This window comes from Lissotriton helveticus, chromosome 9, assembly GCF_964261635.1.
Source record: "Lissotriton helveticus chromosome 9, aLisHel1.1, whole genome shotgun sequence".
Classification (NCBI taxonomy): Eukaryota; Metazoa; Chordata; class Amphibia; order Caudata; family Salamandridae; genus Lissotriton; species Lissotriton helveticus.
The window spans coordinates 1250739074-1250760272 of record NC_136070.1 but is presented as its reverse complement, the minus strand read 5'-3'; the positions used below and the strand labels follow the sequence as shown (position 1 = coordinate 1250760272).

General features: G+C 47.0%; 1 protein-coding gene across 2 annotated transcripts in view; it reads left to right on the top strand.

The window, feature by feature from the left end:
• NCKIPSD (NCK interacting protein with SH3 domain) overlaps positions 1-21199 on the top strand; it is a 346636-nt gene that overhangs the window by 223268 nt on the left and 102169 nt on the right. For both annotated transcript variants that reach the window (XM_078661786.1, XM_078661785.1), the window contains exon 8: positions 3857-3995. In XM_078661786.1, coding sequence (XP_078517912.1) covers positions 3857-3995 — 139 coding nt within the window. The remainder of the gene's footprint in view (positions 1-3856; positions 3996-21199) is intronic.

Below are 21199 nucleotides of genomic sequence, written 5' to 3'. Positions count from 1 at the left end.
CTTTCATCGTGATCTATTTACAAAGGCAGTCCTATTCCCATCAGAGAATTAGAGCATGGAGACAATTATGCAGTCTTTAAATAAAAAGTGTGAAATCCCTCCAACAAGCGAAAATCACATAAAGATAACTAATAATGCAATCCGCAAAAGTGAATTAACGCGAGTAATCAGATCACCATCAACATTGTGGCTGCTTAATTATTAGCGCAGTCATAAAAGCCTTCATTAAAAACATTTTAGGCATCGCTGTGACATTAAGTGGGCTAAAAGGAGCAACAACTAGAAGTGCCATTATTTTCAATTTATCATATAATTAAGTAATGGAAGTTAGCGTAATTCCATACCATTAACCCCCATTTAAACACATAAACAGAAGCGTTTTCTTATTGGGTAGAATTTGGAGTAGCTAACCTGTTATTTACAGAGGGCTTGTGTTTGTTAAACACTTCATGGGTGGTATGAATATTCTGCTTTCTAGGCAGAATTTACAGATTATATTTCTAAAATGCCCATTAATCCAGTGGAGCCAATAGGTGCACCATATAGGCAGGATTTTGCCTTCTTTGATAAATTAACCCCTTTGCTGATGCCGTCGGCCGTTGGACGTCACGCGAGCTACCGCCCTTGTGCTGCGCACGTCCAACGGCCGACGCGGCCGCACCCGTTTCTTCGAGCGTTCAGCACTGGCGCTGAACGTTCGAAGCAGCAAACGGGTTAAAGGCGCCGGCTACCATACACGTATACTGTTATTGTTTGGTTAAGCAAGATACCAGTGTAATTGTCCAAAATTTAAACCGACTCACAAAAAAAAGGAAATATTTCCTAGTAAATTACAACATATGCTTGTGATTCAGTGTGTGGATATTAGAATTGCTTATCTGTATTGTTTCATGTAGGGCCAAGGACCCTTTATTTATATGTTAATCATGCAAAGTAATTATCTACAGTGGAACAAAAATCTCTTTGCAGCTGTTTAAAAAACAGGAAGACAGTTCTGAACAGATGTTGAATCTTAAGCTTGCACTGCTCCTGTCCTTTCTTTTCCGTATGACCTAAATCTAATCCTTCATTTTTTTAATAATAATACAACAGCAAAAAATAAAAGTGCAAAGGCCAAACAAATTCTTAGGAGCTGGCTGCTTAATGCTGGGGCTGCTGATTACCCAGGCTGCCCAGTTTTAATGCTACCTTGTGCCTCGTTTATCCACTACCCTGGAATTTCTGTCTCTTTCTCATTCTTGCATGTCCTTCTTTTTCCATTTGTCATTGTTTTCCTGTTTTCTCTTCTTCAGCTTGCTTTCCTACCTTTTGCTTTTTCTTCCTTTCTTCCTTTCTTTCTTTTTTTCTTTCTTTTTTTCTTTCTTTCTTTTTCTTTCTTTCTTTCTTTCTCTTTTTTCTCTTTTTTTCTCTTTTTCTTTTTCTTTCTTTCTTTCTTTCTTTTTCTTTCTCTTTTTTTCTCTTTTTTTCTTTCTTTCTTTCTTTCTTTCTTTCTTTCTTTCTTTCTTTCTATCTTTCTATCTTTCTATCTTTCTTTCTTACTATCTTTCTTTCTTTCTTTCTTTTCTATCTTTCTTTCTTTCTTTTCTATCTTTCTTTCTTTCTTTTCTATCTTTCTCTCCTTTGCTGTAGGTCAAAGTCTCATAATCAAAAATAAGCCCCAGCCCCAAAAATGAGTGTTGGTGTCCATCACCTGCAACCACAAGCACAAAGTAAGCAAGGAAACATCCTCTTGGGCCTGTGATGACATTGATTGATACACAGGACTTGTAAGCTGCTCCTACAAGCCCCCACTTTCCCCTCTCTGCAGTCCAAAGCAAGAAGAGGGATGGGCCTTGGAAGGGTTAAAGAGCTTTCTTGGATTGGGAAGGTGGGCCCTAGGTTTCCCTACTTGACTCTGTAGGTTTGGATTTGCTGGCCCGCCCCTACGGCAGTATCTCTTCTGCATACCTATCTATTTCTCTCTCTCTCTCTCTCTGTTTCTCTCTCCATCTCACTCTCTAAATATATCTCTCAAGCTCTCTCTCTCTAAATATATCTCTCAATCTACCTGTCTGTCAAAGAAAGGTTAAAGTGATGTTATAGTTAGGTGTTGAAATGAGATAAGAATAAACATTTAAAAACCGAAAAAACACTGAAACTTGCCAGTTATAGTTGAATGAACTAACTAGAACTTCCTCCCCTATCATCACTGCTTATGACCTCACATATTACATCAAGAATGACATGTTGAATGACATCATTGATGACATCGCTGATACGGTTACATTACTGAAAGTTGCTAGCGAATGGCCTACAGTCATGTATAGCATACAACACGTGTACATGTGTGGGTGCTAAGAAATTAAATAGCGTAAAACCTGGAGGTAAGTACAGGGGTTCAGGGTGGAAATTATAAAATGCACCGTTTACCAACCAGTAAAGTTCTGTGTGCTGATAGTACTCCATAGTACACAAGGTAAAGTCTGAGCTCACCTGGTGAGAGTTGCAGAGACATGTTTCAAAGAGGGTGTAGCTCAAAGCAACAGCCTGTTACAAAACAATCTGTGAGGAAAGCAAAGCTTATGTTCACAGTAGATTATCCACCAATGGACGTCCTGGCACGTGCTCACGTTAAATAGTTGTTTGAGGGTGCTGCAGACACATTTTGAGTAAAGAGGACATTTAGAAAGTGTAGGTGTTTATTTGCAGAACTTTGCAGGAGATTTTGAAGTATTGCAGACTATTGAATAATTTACCTTGTGGTTGTAAGCAAGGCTCTAATGTTGTATGCCATTGAGCTCATTTCAGGAATGTCTGTAGTGTATTTTACCAAATTACAGAGGGTAAGTTGTAGTGCTGAAAATGTCTGTGTGTACACACACTGCTGAAATCCAACCTGTTTCACTCTGCCTAGACTGAATTTATTTTCCCTGTTCCATTGACAAATGGGTGTTTTGAGCATTGCGTGCATTTTGTGCACCATGATGTGTAACTAGCAGATTTCAGTGGTTTAACTGGTTTGAGCTAGAACCATGACATGGTTTTTAATGAACTTCACAGGCTTATTTTTATAACACTTTTCTCTTAAACCCTGCTCTTCCCCTGCCTCCTCACTTTCGGCTGGACACAGTGGAGTTTGTCAAAGGGCTTGGCCTGTGACCAGATCTGCTGCGAACAGGCAACCCATGCTGCTTATGGCCTTGGGCTCTTTTTCATTGTGTCATTAGGTCTCGTTTGAGACAGATCTTGAGCTGTTGGTTGCTTGCCCCCAAAAAAAACATGGCACGGCCAGCGCTTGTTGCAACTTGCACTTATTTTTCAAATTTTTTGTCATTTTACAAAGCAGCTATTCTGCTGTATAATATGGCTAAAATACATTGACAAAGCCAATAACTCTTGCATAGGTGAGACCTATTGAATTTGCCAAGGGTTGTTTTTTCTGGGCCCCTTTCTTGCTTCCTCGCACGCCTCAATGTTTTTTCTTGAAAAAATTCCTAGAAGACCTAAAATGGAAAATATTGCTTTGTTCACCCCCCCCCCCTAACCTTTTTGTCCCTGCACAGTTCTACACACAAGTTGTCACACCAGACCATAGGTGACTACGATGCACGATGGCCAAATTTCATGCAGATTGTCCATACGCAAATCAAAAATAAATTGCCTTTTCAATGGAAAGAGTCTGAACCATAAGCATGTAGTGGTATTTGCTACTGTCATACATTTGTGTATATATATTAATTATAAAGTTAAATGGAGAAGTAGCATTTCTTGCTGGCATATCCGAGCATGGGTTGGTGCATACATACTGACAGTTGCGGGGCAATAATCTGGTGTCCCACTTTCTAACCTGGTTCTCTGTCCTGGTTCTTTGCTGCAGGAGCACAGGGTACCCCTTCGCCTGCTGTTGCTGAAGTGTTTTGGGGCCATGTGTAACTTGGACGCTTCCATCATCTCCACCCTGGTGAACTCTGTCCTGCCCATGGAGTTGGCGCGAGACATGCAGACCCACACGCAAGGTGAGTTCGCTCATTGAGCGTAATGGTCCGGCCATTCTGGAGAGTTTGTTTCTAAATAGTAAGACGAGCAAATGTTGTTTGTTAAAGGTTTTATATATTTCCTGACAAACCGTTAGGAGGGACTCGCGAAAAGTGTGCAACATCAAATTATCATAAAAGAGATTTAATTTGTAAGGAATCCTTTCTGTTAGAAATGGGATTCCTGGTTGGATGAGGTATGCACCCAGACCAGGCAGGAACCACCACTCTTGTCAGGGTAAGCTGGATACAGACTAAGATAACCTGTGCTCACCCTGTGGTAGCTTGGCACCGAGCCGGCAGGCTTATCTAGAGAGGCAATGTGTAAAGTATTTGTGCAATACACACACAGTAACACAATGAATCACCACAAAAAGACTCCACACAGGTTTACAAAAATAGATCATTATATTGTAAACAAAACAAGAACAAACCAAATAAAATCCAATGTATACAAGCTGAGATATTGAATTTTAAAAGAATAAATGCAATAAGGCGCTTGAAAGCATTGCTGGACCGTGGCAATGTCAGAGTTTGAGCTGACCTAGTGGAAGTGCAGGCCGGCTACAGAACCCACGCAGGGCCCTGTGAGTAAAGTGCCTTTCCTGGTCTCAAACAGCGAGATGTGTCGATCTTCTCCACACAGTGAAGGCGATGCGTCAAAGGGATGCCTCGATCTCACCAAGCTGGTAGACCACCATACAAGGGACTTAAAAGTAAATTAAATTGGTCAAGAAGGTATACAATAAATACACATATGTTAAGGAAAGAAGCACATGCACTTTAGCACTGATTAGCAGCGGTAAAGTTCTCAGAGTCCTAAAGGCCAACATAAAGATTCAGCAAAACGTGGAGGCAAAAACATCGTGGGAAGACCGCCCTAAGGCTGAGAGGTCTAACGCATTCCACTGCACGTATGATAGTTTAAATTGATGCGTTTGTGGCATTTAGAACACTATTTAGGCAATTTGTGCACTCATAAGTGAGGAGTGTTGGAACCCAAGGAGAGTTTCTATATGCTTATTGGAGCATGCTAACAACTAGGTGTTTGAAAGCATAGAGGTGAACAGGACCCTCCAGTAAAATGAGTTGACTATACTTATAAAATGTCTGGATTTTTTTATACAATATGCAGTATTAGACATGATCACCCATGCACCTAAAAATGTTAAAATAAACCTTGCACACACCTAACACTTTTTTATTATGTAACCTAGAGTTGACAGAGAACATTGGCTGCTGGCATGGCTCTATTCCATTTCTCTAAACCTTAAAGAGTCAAGAGGTTAAGGGTCAGGGCAAAGCTTCATATCAGTTTCCTATATGCTGGAGGTTCCCCTTAATAGTGCACCAGTATATTTATTTGCTTAGTTATTTGACGTTTTATATAGCGCGTTCCACGTCACTGGGTTCCCAAGCGCTTTACACAATGCATAGAAATAGAAGTTCATATGTATACGTATAAAATGTTTGTATAGATGCTATTTGATTGAGATTGGAGTCATCTAGGAGTAGTGATTTGATCCTATAAACTATTCAGTAGAAATTCCTTTATGCCTTTCTTAAGCGGAGAATATGATGGTGGCGGTAAGTGCTGGCGGGATGGGGTGGGGCGGGGGAGGGGTGATGTACCAGATCTGATATGACAGAGTTTCTTTTTGTTTGTCGATTGTGCGTTCTTTAGATTCAGCACCTCTTCACCCCTCGGGTTCTTGTATTTACCTGGATTTTTCAGTTTCCGTGCTATGAATACCGGTGAGATGAGATATGTAGGTGTGTGTGCTGCGTGCAGTTGTTAGTATGCATCATCTGTCCACCAAGAGACAGTCTAGTGAAGATGCAATTCTGAGTAATATAGTGGAAGTCAACAAGACTGTTGAACACGCCGAATAGGTTTCCGGGATTTCCGTTTCTCCGTATAGTGAAGTAACTGTGCTACACCTTTGGTAAGCATGAGTTCAAACCTCTATGTATATGTAGCATCGACTTTATGTATTTGTCAAGCTTGGGTACTTTGCAAACCGATAAAAACAAACAAAAACAAAGCTGCCTTTTGCTTGAAAAAGTAAGTGGTATAAACAGCTTCAGCGACCCAGAATATGACTCGATCCATGGGGATTTCTAGCAAGTTGTTGAAATACTTATGCATCAAAAGGCTAGGCGAGCTGCTGACAATCCCTCGGAGAGAACAATTCTCCAGAGAAATGTACCGCCTTTGAAGAAAACTGATTACCATCCCTCTCTTTCTTGTCGCATAATGGTCCACCTATCTTTAGATTGGGCAGTTCTCCTCTGCCAATCAAGTGAAGGCTTTTCGCCTACAGAATACAGGAGCAGATGAAGAAAAGCAGCAGAGGATTACAGAGGTTCCCTGGCGCACTCCTGTGAGAAGTTGGCCTGGTAGGGGATGTTTCCAATTCTGGAACCACTTACTACCTGACCAAACAATCCCTTATGGTGTCTGGTTGTAAGTCAACCTTATTAGACAAGCTATCCTAGGGGTAGCATGGACTAAGCAGCCTAAAGGCTTAACTTAAGAGGTCGTGTTAAGCGAGCTGTTTTACCACATACAATCCTGTAATACCAAATGAAAGGACACCACACAAGTATATATTATAAAAATATATGTGTTTATTACTAAAAACAATCCCCAGTATTCTTTATGAATAAAGGGGCACAAGCGTTAAATCAAAAGCACTGTTTAAACATACAAGTTGCACCATTATGGATGAGGGCGGGTGGCCACTCAAACCATATACTAAACAAGTGGTATAAGAGAGGCCACTCGAACAGTGGTTAGGCCTAGGGCCTAGGGAATCGCTGGGAGCAGTCAGGACAAGCAATGCTGAAGTCGGGAATGGCCCTCGGGATTCGGGAGATGTGCGGAAAGCGCACGCATGCACCAATGTTAACCAATGGTGCGTAAAAGTCATAGAGTTAAAGTTTAAGGACACTTCCGCTGAACCTAGAGGAACAAAACTTAACACACAGACCCTAGAGGTGTGCACCAGTGTGGGAACACCGGCGGAGCAAAGTTACCTCACCCACAGGAAGTGGGTGCACAGGGTCGAAGTGGCGTCGGGTTTTGACACGCAGGCTCTTGGTGCTTGAAGCTGAAAGGGCTGCAGGCGGGTTAAAGATGAAGTGTCCGGTGGAGTCCAAGGGTGGACTCAAGTTGTAGAGTACCTGAAAGCAGAGGGGACAGAGTCTGGGTCACTCAGCAGTGACCAGGGTGGAACCAGGACGGAACCAGGCAATGTCGGGCGCAATCAGGTGGTCGTCGAGGAGCTTCTCTCCGCTGTCACGTGGGCTCTGGGGCATCTGCGACGTCCAGGAGCAGGTCACGATCTGTCCCACGCAGGCTCTCACCGTCGGTGCAGTCGGCTTCAAGTTTGGAGCAAACAAGCCTTGGTAAGAGCAATCCACGCGGGATCGGAAGATTGCTTCTCACTCGGACCAGGAAGGTCAGAGTCGGGGCTCCTTTTCAGGGGAGCTGGTGTGGATCTGGAGCAACCAGATTCACGAGTCTTCTTTGTAGTTTCGTCGGCACAGGGACCACTAGCCAGCTGGCAAGTGACCGGGCCAACGCGTTGAGCCAAATAGAGCCAAAGGGCCCCACGCAGCACTCGTCGAGTGTGGAGGGCTGAACTTCGGCTCAGGAGCAGCTCAGGGTGGGGGCTTCTCAAACCCCGGTGCACAGCTTCGAGGGTCACTCGTGGGCTGCACGGTCAGCGTCTCGTGGTCAATTCAAGATGGCGTGCCCCACGCTTCCGGTCGCCTCCACGGGTCTCAGCTCTGCAGGGACTGTGGATCGGGCTGTTGGAAGGCAGGCAAGCTTGATCTCGTCGATCTCAGTCGCTCGAGTTCCGGCGGGAACTGCAACTAAGTAGACGTCGAGGGCTGGATGGTGCCTGCTGCTGCAGGGTGGTCACTCCTTGACCACAAGGGAGATTCTTCGGGCTTCCACGTTGAGATGGAGGTCCAAGGGTCCAGAGTTTCGTTTCTAATGTTTCTTCCAGGAAATCTGATGTGCATTGGCACTGCTCCCACTCTTATTCCAATCTGGGGGGCGTGATTACCTGCTAGGTCCCCTCCTATGGGTGGGACCCAGGAAGTGGGTGGATACACCCCCTTCCTTTGATCCAGGCCGCCCTGGCACGAGGGCTGGAGTGCCCCAGAACCGGTTTGGCCGGATTATGCAAGGGGCAGCCTTGTGCGCCCCAGGCAGTGTCTGGTTTCTTTCAAACCCCCCTGCTACAATACACTATCTCCTGTCTGGAGGGCGGTGACACCCTCCTGTGACAGGAAACCCTTTGTCCAGGACCCATTTGGTCGAGTTTCGGTCAACTGCAGGGGTCCAGACATTTGTCTGTGGCAGAGGCATCCATTTTGTGGATCTTAAGGTCTTTGGAGAAATTAACCGCATTAAAGTAAAGTAACATGTCTTACCCCTCTAGAGGGGTGGAATGCCATCCCCGTCGCCAGAACTGGCGAGGGGATGGTATTCCAAATCGTATGACACCTTACACGACATGTTTTGATAAAGCCAAACCAAAGTTGCTAAATAACCGCGAGGATTATAAGGCACTTAATAGTATATGGTATGGCATTATCCTGAAACAGCTTAGGGATTTGTTCCCGACAGCTGCAGACAGGCTCAGCTCATGCTAGAGCTCCATCTCACATAAAACCACGCACTCAGCCTCCAGGATTGATGAGGCCTACTATAGGAGTGGCTCACAGGTTTACATGTGTCCAGATATAGGTTTAGATATAGATATACTATACCTAAGCAAGGGGTGTTTACACCACCTTACCCCAGCTGAGTGATCAGCCAGTTGTGTCAATTTAAGAACCAGCCAGGGGTGGCAAAAGATATGCTGCAGCCCCTGGTAGGCCTTGGTGGCCCCTATGCCCTGTGCACCTATAGTGCATTCTACAGGGGCTGACAAGGAGTCCATTTCCAATTGGTATGTGCCTATAGCACATGTGTCATTAATTTAGTGAGAGAACAGCAGGCTGGGGGTCTGATCAGCAGGCCCACAGCCTCAGTAGTCGAAAACCAGTGAAGCAAAAAGCAAAAATTTGGGGTGGCCATAGGATAGCAGACCCTACTCTCCTACACAACCCCCCCCCCAAACGCAGGGACATTAAACTAACCTTGACCAGATAAGTCTTCATGTTCTAAGTGGAAGTACCTGGAGAGACCATCTGCATTACCATGGTCAGTCCCTGGGCGGTGCTCCACTGTAAAGTCCATCCCCTGTAGGGAAATGGACCACCTGAGCAGTTTGGGATTTTCACCCTTCATCTGATTAAGCCATAAGAGGGGCTTATGGTCTGTCTGCACCAGGAAGTGAGTTCCAAACAAGTAGGACCTCAACTTCTTTAATGCCCAAACCACAGCAAAGGCCTCCCTCTCAATGGCTGACCAACGTTTCTCTCTGGGAGTCAGCCTCCTGCTAATGAAAGCAATAGGCTGGTCTTGACCATCTTGATTAAGTTGTGAGAGCACAGCTCCCACCCCCAACTCAGAAGCATCTGTCTGAACAATGAACTGTTTGGAGTAGTCAGGACTCTTCAGGATAGGTGCAGAGCACATGGCCTTCTTCAGGTCATCAAATGCCTTCTGACAGCTAACTGTCCACTGAACCTTTTTTTGGCATCTTCTTGGATGTCAAGTCATTTAATGGTGTCACTATAGACCCATCGTTTTTCACAAACTTTCTGTAATACCCAGTCAGGCCCAAGAAGGCTCTGACTTGTGTCTGGGTAACTGGAGGAGCCCAGTCCTGTATGGCCTGGATTTTGCTTTCCAGTGGCTGAACCTGGCCTCCACCTACTAGGTGGCCCAGGTATACAACCTTACTCTGCCCTATCTGGCACTTTGTGGCCTTGATAGTTAGGCCTGCCTTTTGCAGGGCCTCCAAAACTTTCTTCAGGTGGATCAGGTGATCCTCCCAGGTGGAGCTAAAGACAGCAATATCATCCAGATAAGCTGCACAAAAGTCATCCAACCCAGTAAGGACTTGGTTCACCAACCTTTGGAAAGTGGCAGGTGCATTCTTCAAGCCAAAGGGCATTACCACAAACTGATAATGTCCACTAGGGGTAGAGAATGCTGTTTTGGCTTTTGACTCCTCAGCTAGTCTGATTTGCCAGTAGCCAGCTGTCAGATCAAATGTGCTCAGAAACTTGGCAGAAGCCAATCTGTCAATGAGCTCATCTGCTCTTGGAATGGGGTGAGCATCTGTCCTAGTGACAGCATTGAGACCCCTGTAATCCACGCAAAACCTCATTTCTCTCTTTCCATCTTGGGTATGAGGTTTTGGCACCAGGACTACTGGGCTGGCCCATGGGCTCTCTGATGGCTCAATCACTCCAAGCTCCAACATCTTTTGCACCTCAGCCTTGATGCAATCCCTGACATGATCAGGTTGCCTGTAGATCTTATTCTTGACAGGCAGACTGTCACCAGTGTCCACAACATGGGTACACCAGTCAGTCTGGCTGGGTGTGAGTGAAAACATTTGCCTGTGAGCCTGCAAAACTTGTCTGCAGTCCATCTGTTGCTGGTCAGTGAGGCTGCCTGCCAAGGCTACTCCATCAACTGAACCATCATCAGGGTTCTGAGAAAGCAGGTCTGGGAGAGGGTCACTCTCTTCCTCCTGTTCCCCATCTGTGGCCATGAGCAAGCTCATGTCCTCCCTGTCCACAAATGCTTTCAAGCGATTCACATGGATTACCCTGTGAGGGCTCCTGGGTGTTCCAAAGTCTACCAAGTAGGTGACTTCCCCCTTCTTCTCAATAATAGGATAGGGTCCACTCCATTTGTCTTGGAGTGCTGCTGGAGCCACTGGCTCCAGTACCCATACCTTCTGTCCTGGTTGGAACTCTACCAGCACAGCCTTTTGGTCATGCCAAGCTTTCTGTAATTCTTGGCTGGCCTCCAGGTTTTTGGATGCTCTTTCCATGTACTCAGCCATCCTGGAGCGGAGACCAAGTACATAGTCCACTATGTCTAGTTTGGGCTTTTTGAGAGGTAACTCCCATCCTTCCTTCACCAAACACAATGGACCTCTCACAGGGTGGCCAAACAAAAGTTCAAAAGGGCTGTAGCCAACCCCCTTCTGTGGGACCTCTCTGTAAGCAAAGAGCAGGCAGGGTAAAAGAATGTCCCATTTCCGCCTGAGCTTCTCTGGTAATCCTTTTATCATGCCTTTAAGGGTCTTGTTAAATCTCTCCACAAGCCCATTGCATTGTGGATGATATGGGGTGGTAAACTTATAGTTTACTCCACATTCCTTCCACATTGCTTTCAGATAGCTGGACATAAAATTGGTGCCCCTATCTGATAACACCTCCTTTGGAAAGCCCACTCTTGAGAAAACTGCAATGAGGGCTTTTGCCACCACAGGTGCTGTGGTGGTCCTCAGGGGAATAGCCTCTGGATACCTGGTGGCATGATCCACTACCACCAGTATGAATCTGTTCCCAGATGCTGTTTGGGGGTCCATTGGACCCACAATATCAATTCCAACTCTTTCAAAGGGGACCCCCACCACAGGTAGTGGTATTAGGGGGGCCTTTGTTGTGCCACCTGACTTACCACTGGCTTGGCAAGTGACACAGGAGCGACAAAACTCCTTGACATCCTCTGACATGTGAGGCCAGTGAAAGTGTGAAACAAGCCTGTCCCACGTCTTGTTCTGGCCTAAGTGTCCTGCAAGGGGAATATCATGGGCCAAGGTAAGAAGGAACCCCCTAAACTGCAGAGGTATGACCAACCTCCTGGTCATGCCAGGCTTGGGGTCTCTAGCCTCTGAGTAAAGGAGTCCATCATCCCAATACACAGTATGGGTACCTTGGGCATCCCCAGCAGCCTCAGCAGCAGCCTGCTGTCTGAGGGGTTCAAGGGAAGGGCAATCTAATTGAGCCTGCCTCAGGTCTGCCCTTGAGGGTCCCCCTGTCCCCAGAAACTCAACCTGGTCAGGTTCAAGCTCCTCAGAGACAGTCTCCTCTTGGACTGCAGAATCAGTTTCCTCTGAAACTTGATCCTCAACCTGGGGCAAGGTGGAAGGCTGAGCCTTTCCTCTCTTGCTCCTTCTCTTGGGTTGTGGCTGGTCTATTGTTTCAAGATCCACCACTGGTTCAGGAAGGCACTTCTTAGCCTGAGCCCTTGTCATGGCAAGGACATGCTCTGAAATCCCTAGCATTTCTGCATGAGTCCTGTACTCCACTTCTGACCATGCTGAGCTTTCAAGGTCATTGCCTAACAGACAGTCTACTGGTAGGTCTGCACTCACTACAACCTTCTTTAGGCCATCAACCCCTCCCCAGGAGAAGTTCACAACTGCCACACTATGGGAGGTAGTGGAGTTGCTGGCGTTGGTTACTAGGTAGCTCTCTCCTAGTACAATCTGTCCAGGGTCCACAAAGTCAGGTGTCACCATGGTGACACTGGCACATGTGTCCCTGTATGCTTGAGCCAGTTTCTCATTAATTAAGGGAGTCTGCCTGTATTTGCCCAGGTTAGTGGGGCTTACTGCAGTGGGCAACTCAATGTCCACATCATACAGGAGAACTGCCTGTGTAGGGATTCTGACTAGGCCAGATCCTACTTCAATACCCAGGGTCAACCCAGCTACACCCTTGGACTGTGTTCCACCACTGCTTACTGTACTTGGGGTTGCAGTTGCTTTAGGAGCTGTAGTGGTGGGAACTGGATTTGCCTTGGTGCACTCACTGCCCCAGTGTGAAACTGATTTGCAGGTATTACACCAAGGTGTCTTTGGACCTTTGTTCTTCTTCTTCTTGTTACCATTTTGGGAACCACCCTCCTTACTATTAGTTTGGGGGCCTGAAGACTTCTGGTCTTTTTCTTTATCTTTCTGATTCTGGTTACCACCCTTCTGGTCTGTTTTCTTCTGGTCACCACCTTGGTTCTGGGGTTTCTGCTTAATCCTTGTTCTGACCCATTTGTCTGCCTTCTTTCCCAATTCTTGGGGAGAGGTCAGATCAGAGTCAATAAGGTATTGATGCAACAGCTGGTTTGTACAGTTATTAAGGATCTGTTCTCTCATTATAAGATTGTACAATCCTGTATAGTCTGAAACTTTACTTCCCTGCAACCAACCCTCCAAAGCCTTAGTGGCACACTCAACGAAATCAGTCCAGTCTTGAGTCTGTGCTTTTTGGGTGTCTCTGAACAACAACCTGTATTGCTCAGTGGTTAGGCCAAACCCTTCAATAAGAGCACTCTTCAAAACAGAGTAGTTTTTGGCATCCTCAGGTCTAACTGTGAGGAGCCTGTCTCTCCCTTTCTCAGAAAAGGAGTACCACAAAATTGCAGCCCACTGATTCTCAGGAACCTGCTGTACCATGCAGGCTCTCTCAAGAGCAGTCATCCATTTGTGGATGTCATCCCCTTCTTTAAAGGGGGGCACAATTTTGGTCAGGTTTCTATTGTCATAGGCCCTGTCTTTTTCTCTTGGAAAATTGCTGCCACCAGTGACATCTAAGCCACTTAATTTCTGCTCTCTTGCCAAGGCAAGTCTAGCTTGAGCCAAGGCTACCTCCTCCCTCTCTATCTGGAGTTTGACAGCCCTCATTCTGGCCCTATGCTCTAGCTTTTGAGAAGCACTCATGCCTCTCTGTGATTCTCTGGAGGCACTAGAAACATGAGAGTCCCCTGAGGGAGATCTCACTCTTCTGTTGCCTGGGAGAATAACATGTTGGGTTCTGGGGAGGTGATGGCCCTCTCCATTCCCCAGTAGGTCCAAGTTGGCCTGGCTAAGCCTGGCAACTGGAACCTGGCTACCCTGATCCTGAACTTCTAAGTCCTCAACATCTGAGTCCTCATCTAAGTCATCATCATCCTCCTCCTCCTGAGGGGGATCAGTTTCAGGGGGGTTCCCTCCACTTCCTGTGTCTAGGGAAGCTGCCTTTGCCTTTTCTAAGTCATCCTGTTCTAGGATTTCTACCAGGATTAGGCAGGTGGGGCTTCTGCCCCTTTTTAACCCTCTTGCTTTGCACAAGGCAATCAAGTCTCTGCGGGTTAGTTTGTCATATCCAAAAGTTGCCTGGGTAGGGTCAACTGTCACAGGAGCAGACCCTGAGGCTTTTCCTGTGTCAGACATGGTTACTAGTGAGGTGTAAGTGGTGCACTTACCTACACTAAGTGTTTTCCTACTGTACCTTGCTAGTTAGTTGTAGTCAGGGTGTGCTAATCCCTTCAACCTACAACTACTAAGTTCAGTAGAACTTAATATGCTAAGCTTTTGATTTATATGTACCTAGAGGTACTTGATGTGATCTTTCAATTTGATATAAAGATTGCAATGGTAAAACAACAGCAAGCTCAAATCCGCACCGCTGCTCACCAATGTGAGAAGTTGGCCTGGTAGGGGATGTTTCCAATTCTGGAACCACCTACTACCTGACCAAACAATCCCTTATGGTGTCTGGTTGTAAGTCAACCTTATTAGACAAGCTATCCTAGGGGTAGCATGGACTAAGCAGCCTAAAGGCTTAACTTAAGAGGTCGTGTTAAGCGAGCTGTTTTACCACATACAATCCTGTAATACCAAATGAAAGGACACCACACAAGTATATATTATAAAAATATATGTGTTTATTACTAAAAACAATCCCCAGTATTCTTTATGAATAAAGGGGCACAAGCGTTAAATCAAAAGCACTGTTTAAACATACAAGTTGCACCATTATGGATGAGGGCGGGTGGCCACTCAAACCATATACTAAACAAGTGGTATAAGAGAGGCCACTCGAACAGTGGTTAGGCCTAGGGCCTAGGGAATCGCTGGGAGCAGTCAGGACAAGCAATGCTGAAGTCGGGAATGGCCCTCGGGATTCGGGAGATGTGCGGAAAGCGCACGCATGCACCAATGTTAACCAATGGTGCGTAAAAGTCATAGAGATAAAGTTTAAGGACACTTCCGCTGAACCTAGAGGAACAAAACTTAACACACAGACCCTAGAGGTGTGCACCAGTGTGGGAACACCGGCGGAGCAAAGTTACCTCACCCACAGGAAGTGGGTGCACAGGGTCGAAGTGGCGTCGGGTTTTGACACGCAGGCTCTTGGTGCTTGAAGCTGAAAGGGCTGCAGGCGGGTTAAAGATGAAGTGTCCGGTGGAGTCCAAGGGTGGACTCAAGTTGTAGAGTACCTGAAAGCAGAGGGGACAGAGTCTGGGTCACTCAGCAGTGACCAGGGTGGAACCAGGACGGAACCAGGCAATATCGGGCGCAATCAGGTGGTCGTCGAGGAGCTTCTCTCCGCTGTCACGTGGGCTCTGGGGCATCTGCGACGTCCAGGAGCAGGTCACGATCTGTCCCACGCAGGCTCTCACCGTCGGTGCAGTCGGCTTCAAGTTTGGAGCAAACAAGCCTTGGTAAGAGCAATCCACGCGGGATCGGAAGATTGCTTCTCACTCGGACCAGGAAGGTCAGAGTCGGGGCTCCTTTTCAGGGGAGCTGGTGTGGATCTGGAGCAACCAGATTCACGAGTCTTCTTTGTAGTTTCGTCGGCACAGGGACCACTAGCCAGCTGGCAAGTGACCGGGCCAATGCGTTGAGCCAAATAGAGCCAAAGGGCCCCACGCAGCACTCGTCGAGTGTGGAGGGCTGAACTTCGGCTCAGGAGCAGCTCAGGGTGGGGGCTTCTCAAACCCCGGTGCACAGCTTCGAGGGTCACTCGTGGGCTGCACGGTCAGCGTCTCGTGGTCAATTCAAGATGGCGTGCCCCACGCTTCCGGTCGCCTCCACGGGTCTCAGCTCTGCAGGGACTGTGGATCGGGCTGTTGGAAGGCAGGCAAGCTTGATCTCGTCGATCTCAGTCGCTCGAGTTCCGGCGGGAACTGCAACTAAGTAGGCGTCGAGGGCTGGATGGTGCCTGCTGCTGCAGGGTGGTCACTCCTTGACCACAAGGGAGATTCTTCGGGCTTCCACGTTGAGATGGAGGTCCAAGGGTCCAGAGTTTCGTTTCTAATGTTTCTTCCAGGAAATCTGATGTGCATTGGCACTGCTCCCACTCTTATTCCAATCTGGGGGGCGTGATTACCTGCTAGGTCCCCTCCTATGGGTGGGACCCAGGAAGTGGGTGGATACACCCCCTTCCTTTGATCCAGGCCGCCCTGGCACGAGGGCTGGAGTGCCCCAGAACCGGTTTGGCCGGATTATGCAAGGGGCAGCCTTGTGCGCCCCAGGCAGTGTCTGGTTTCTTTCAAACCTCCCTGCTACAATACACTATCTCCTGTCTGGAGGGCGGTGACACCCTCCTGTGACAGGAAACCCTTTGTCCAGGACCCATTTGGTCGAGTTTCGGTCAACTGCAGGGGTCCAGACATTTGTCTGTGGCAGAGGCATCCATTTTGTGGATCTTAAGGTCTTTGGAGAAATTAACCGCATTAAAGTAAAGTAACATGTCTTACCCCTCTAGAGGGGTGGAATGCCATCCCCGTCGCCAGAACTGGCGAGGGGATGGTATTCCAAATCGTATGACACCTTACACGACATGTTTTGATAAAGCCAAACCAAAGTTGCTAAATAACCGCGAGGATTATAAGGCACTTAATAGTATATGGTATGGCATTATCCTGAAACAGCTTAGGGATTTGTTCCCGACAGCTGCAGACAGGCTCAGCTCATGCTAGAGCTCCATCTCACATAAAACCACGCACTCAGCCTCCAGGATTGATGAGGCCTACTATAGGAGTGGCTCACAGGTTTACATGTGTCCAGATATAGGTTTAGATATAGATATACTATACCTAAGCAAGGGGTGTTTACACCACCTTACCCCAGCTGAGTGATCAGCCAGTTGTGTCAATTTAAGAACCAGCCAGGGGTGGCAAAAGATATGCTGCAGCCCCTGGTAGGCCTTGGTGGCCCCTATGCCCTGTGCACCTATAGTGCATTCTACAGGGGCTGACAAGGAGTCCATTTCCAATTGGTATGTGCCTATAGCACATGTGTCATTAATTTAGTGAGAGAACAGCAGGCTGGGGGTCTGATCAGCAGGCCCACAGCCTCAGTAGTCGAAAACCAGTGAAGCAAAAAGCAAAAATTTGGGGTGACCATAGGATAGCAGACCCTACTCTCCTACAACTCCGGTCTGTGAACCTCTAGAGCAATTCCTATTAGTAGATGCACTACAAACCCTGGTGTAGTCACTTCTTCAGCATATATTGCGTAGGTGCATATATTACAACCACACCAAATGTCTAGGGGGTGTCTACTCAGCTCCATGCAAATGAGGGAACTCCATTGCCTTTACACCTCTAAGCTTAGAGACCAGTGGTGATTTGCGCTATATAAAACTACAGTAACATAACATAACATAAGCTGTGTTACCAATACAGATGCAGGAGGAACGGGCCAGGCTGCGGCACACAGTTATTGAGAGGAAGAACAAGGAACCCTCTGTCAACCTCGCTGCAGGTGCACGTAGTCGGATCTCTTGCCTATGGGGGAGAAACCTGCCTGTTGTCAGAAGGCAAGCTACTCGACTGGTAGTGAAAGGCGGACCGACAGCTTGACACGGCGTTCGATTTTTTGCTGCTGTTCTCTCCCAGAGCAGGTGCAATGTTTGTGTCTGCACTGGTAAGAGCACTTTCTTTTGTTATCCACACCGTCTTGGTCTATTACGAGCACACCCAAAGAAGTCAAGTGGTTGCATCGAGCGCATACCCAGACTGTGGTGTACTGTGGTCTGGTGCTAAATCGCATTTTGCTAGGTCGCAGGCCACGCCCCCTTTTGTCCCTGTATGTTGCGCTTGGGTGGTTTTACAATTGATTTTTTCTTGGACCTGTATTTCTAGTTGTCATGTGTTAGCAGACATTGTATATCCCTGGGAGCAGGTAGCACCACTCATGTTCTTATGAGTTCAGAGAAATCTTTAAACCCCACCTTGTCTTCAGCCATCAGCCGAAGGCAATGCGGTGTGTTCTGGATTTAGTTCTCGTATTGTTTTGTCTGCATTTTTAAGCAGGGTCTGTAGATTTCTTTAATACTCCTTTAGAGGTCAGTGACTCGGGTGTCTAGTGGGGTTTGTACTATGACCAGAACAGGTTTAGTGTGCGTTTCCCTCCTGCTCTGCCTTGAATTATAATCCTGGTCTAAACCCTGAACAGACCATAGGTCTTGATGTATACTGTTGTCCTACCCGTACCTTCATGTGTGGAGTGGTGTGGCTCACTGGTTAGAGACGGCTGACCCGGGAGCAGAGGACGGCCCGGGACCAGGGTTCAATTCCCGACGCGGCAGGGTCTTGGACCAGGGTCAGCAGACTCGATAATTCTCGCCTCGGTGCCTACTCTCTGGGCATTAACTTGCCTCATCTCCACAACGGCCCCACACATACGCCGGGGATGCCTGGTTTCGCCTTGGAGATACCCAGTAGGGACCATCTCACAGGGAAAGCCAGGACGGGTTCCCCAGTGGTCTATAGCGCAGAGATACTCCTTCGGGAGTCGATTCTAGTGCGTTAGAAACCTGCAATTAATTAATTAATGCTCTCACCTGGTCCCAACCACGTAGACAACACTGAAACCAATGTTGGGCCTCCTATCCCTCCCAATAGCAGCACATGTCAAGTGACCGACACCTTAGAGCACACACTGTCCATCGGGGGTAGGGGGAATGCAGGGACGCTGAGTTGGGATTAAATAAGAGAGACTTGCGGTACTGGATCTGCTCGGCATCGGCAGCTGGCCGATACTGCTTAACCGGATGTTGTCACTCCAGAGACCTTCTGTGTCTGTGAAGTAGATACTCACTAGACGAGGACCTCTGTTTTTGCGATGACTCAACGTACTGCAAATAAGAGGAAGCAATTACCACCAGTACACAAACAGGCCTCAATATATAATGACCATGCATTGACTTCGGTTACAAGTTTTTTGCTGCAGCCCGGCATGAGAGCAGAATAACCAAAATCACAGATTGGCGTGAGACACTCCTGGTAGATCCACTCGGAGCACAGGTTTAGATGTAAGGTTCAAACAAAGATCAAATACTCCGAAATGTTTTCTCTTGGAAATACTGTTCAGTCAGAGAAACATGGAATTAAACCTTTAGTCTTTGAGGAATCGGTTCAAGTGCCCAGGTTGAATGGAGGGGTCCAGAGCAGGAATACACAAGAAGCGCTGGAGGAAATCACAGAAAGGGAGTGGAGGGAAAGTCTAAAGTCTCTTATGACTCTGGTGCTCGGTCCTGCTAACTACTATAGGAGGATCAGTGAGCACTAACCTGTTATCAAGTACTTAGCACAGTTCTTCTTCTTGACTGATGTTGGAAGAAGATCTTGGAGCCTTGACCCAATGGGTTGCAGGGGGTGCGGATTAGCCGTGCAGGCGGAAGACGTTGATGGAGCTGGAGCCTCTAAACTTCTGGACTTGAAGGAGCCTGGCGCGCTTCTTGATTCCGGCAGGATTCTTCAGGCGAGTGGGAAGGGTGACGCTTGTTCCGCAAGGAGTAAGGCTAAGCAAAGACTCTGGGTTTGGCGGATGTTTATATACCCTCTCAAAGGCTCAAAGGAAGCAGTTTGGTCACGTATAGCAAGTGAGGCGTGTGGGGCACATGACCTTCTAGAAGATTCTCGAACCTTGGAGAAAAGCATGCATTAGTACACTCGCTTTGACCTTACAGGAAGGGCAGGTGCAACTTGAACATCGGCACCAGCAACAGGAAACAAATGTATCGTTTTTGCTTGAACGGGCATGATGGAAAACAACCCCAGGCCCTAGTAACAGCGAGTGCAAGGCATTCTATTGGCTCATGGGATACTGAGGGAAGCTTGCAAAGACTCAAAGGGAAAACATACCAAGGCCCTAATAACCAACGTGTGCAAGGAGCTCTGTGGGTTCACAGGTCATTGGGTGAAGGATTATGTGCACGAACATAAAAGGGTTTGCGAGAACCGATGCAGAGGTGCAAACGTGATGGAATCACAGGCATGGAGGGACATTGGTAAGGACATCATAACGTGTCCTACAATATCACAGGGGTAATACAACATAGGCCTTGCATGCTAGGCCCAATACACAGAGGGTGCATGTGTGAGTCGTGGCATTGGAGGTCGTGACAGAGAGGGAGCAGGAAGGGTTTGTGACAATGAGCTGCAAAGTGGCTTTGGGCATGTGATGGCATGTTGCACTAAAAGGACAGTGTACAGCCAGTGATAAATTTCTATGCGTACAAGATGGTCAGACAATCCACAGGTCGGAATGGAAATAATTCCAGACTGAGACTCTTATCTGAAAGGTGTGTTTCCAGATTTCATTTTAGCTTTGTGTTTTCAAACCTTCATATATTCACAGATCCTGCTCAGCCAACATATCCCATCATGAAAGTTTAATTTCTCTGAAAGTAGCTAGGTTTTTTTGTGTGCAAAGCATTGTACTGTCAGCTTGCAGCCTTGAGCCAGTAAAGTTTGGTTCCGCACAAGAGTCCCAGGTTGGTGGAGACATGGACAGTGGAGGGCTTCCTTCACCGGCGAGCGTATGTAAATCAGAGGGCGATTGGAACTTGACAGAATAAAAAAAAGTAGTGGATTTTGTCAATCTAACTAATTGTTCACCCTGAGATTTCAAGGAAAGTTGCAAATGTAACCCAAAGCGGAATAATTTAGCACATAAGGGAGTGATGGGAGGAATGTCAATCAAGAGCTAACCTGTTCAGGTGTCAATCAGGGGAGGACATTGCTGTCATTGTGAATTCAATCTGTCAATCATCGGTTTCATAGGGCGCACGGCTACTCAACGAGTGTCCCGCTGCTACAAAAGCTCGTTGACCACCTGTACCAACGGTAAATTACTCAGATGCCAGGTTAAATACCCAGGTTTTACGGTTGCGTTTGAAGGAGCATTCGTCCTTCATGGCCCAGAGAGGAAAGGGAGGGCATTTCTTGCAGTGGTAGTAAAGAAGAAGGAAGTACCACCCCATTTTTGTCTCTTGATTCTCGAAACTACCGCCAACATGGCCTCCAGGTAACGCAATGTTCTTGCTGGGTAGTAGGGAGTATTCCTTTTGGCCAAGTAAACCGGAACAGCCAGGTGGAAGGCTCTCTGGGCCAACATAAGCCCCTTAAACCCTCGTGTATATTTACCCAGGATAGCTCTTTAAGGCGATGATGGATATGGTGGCCTCTCTGAAGTTTTAATAGA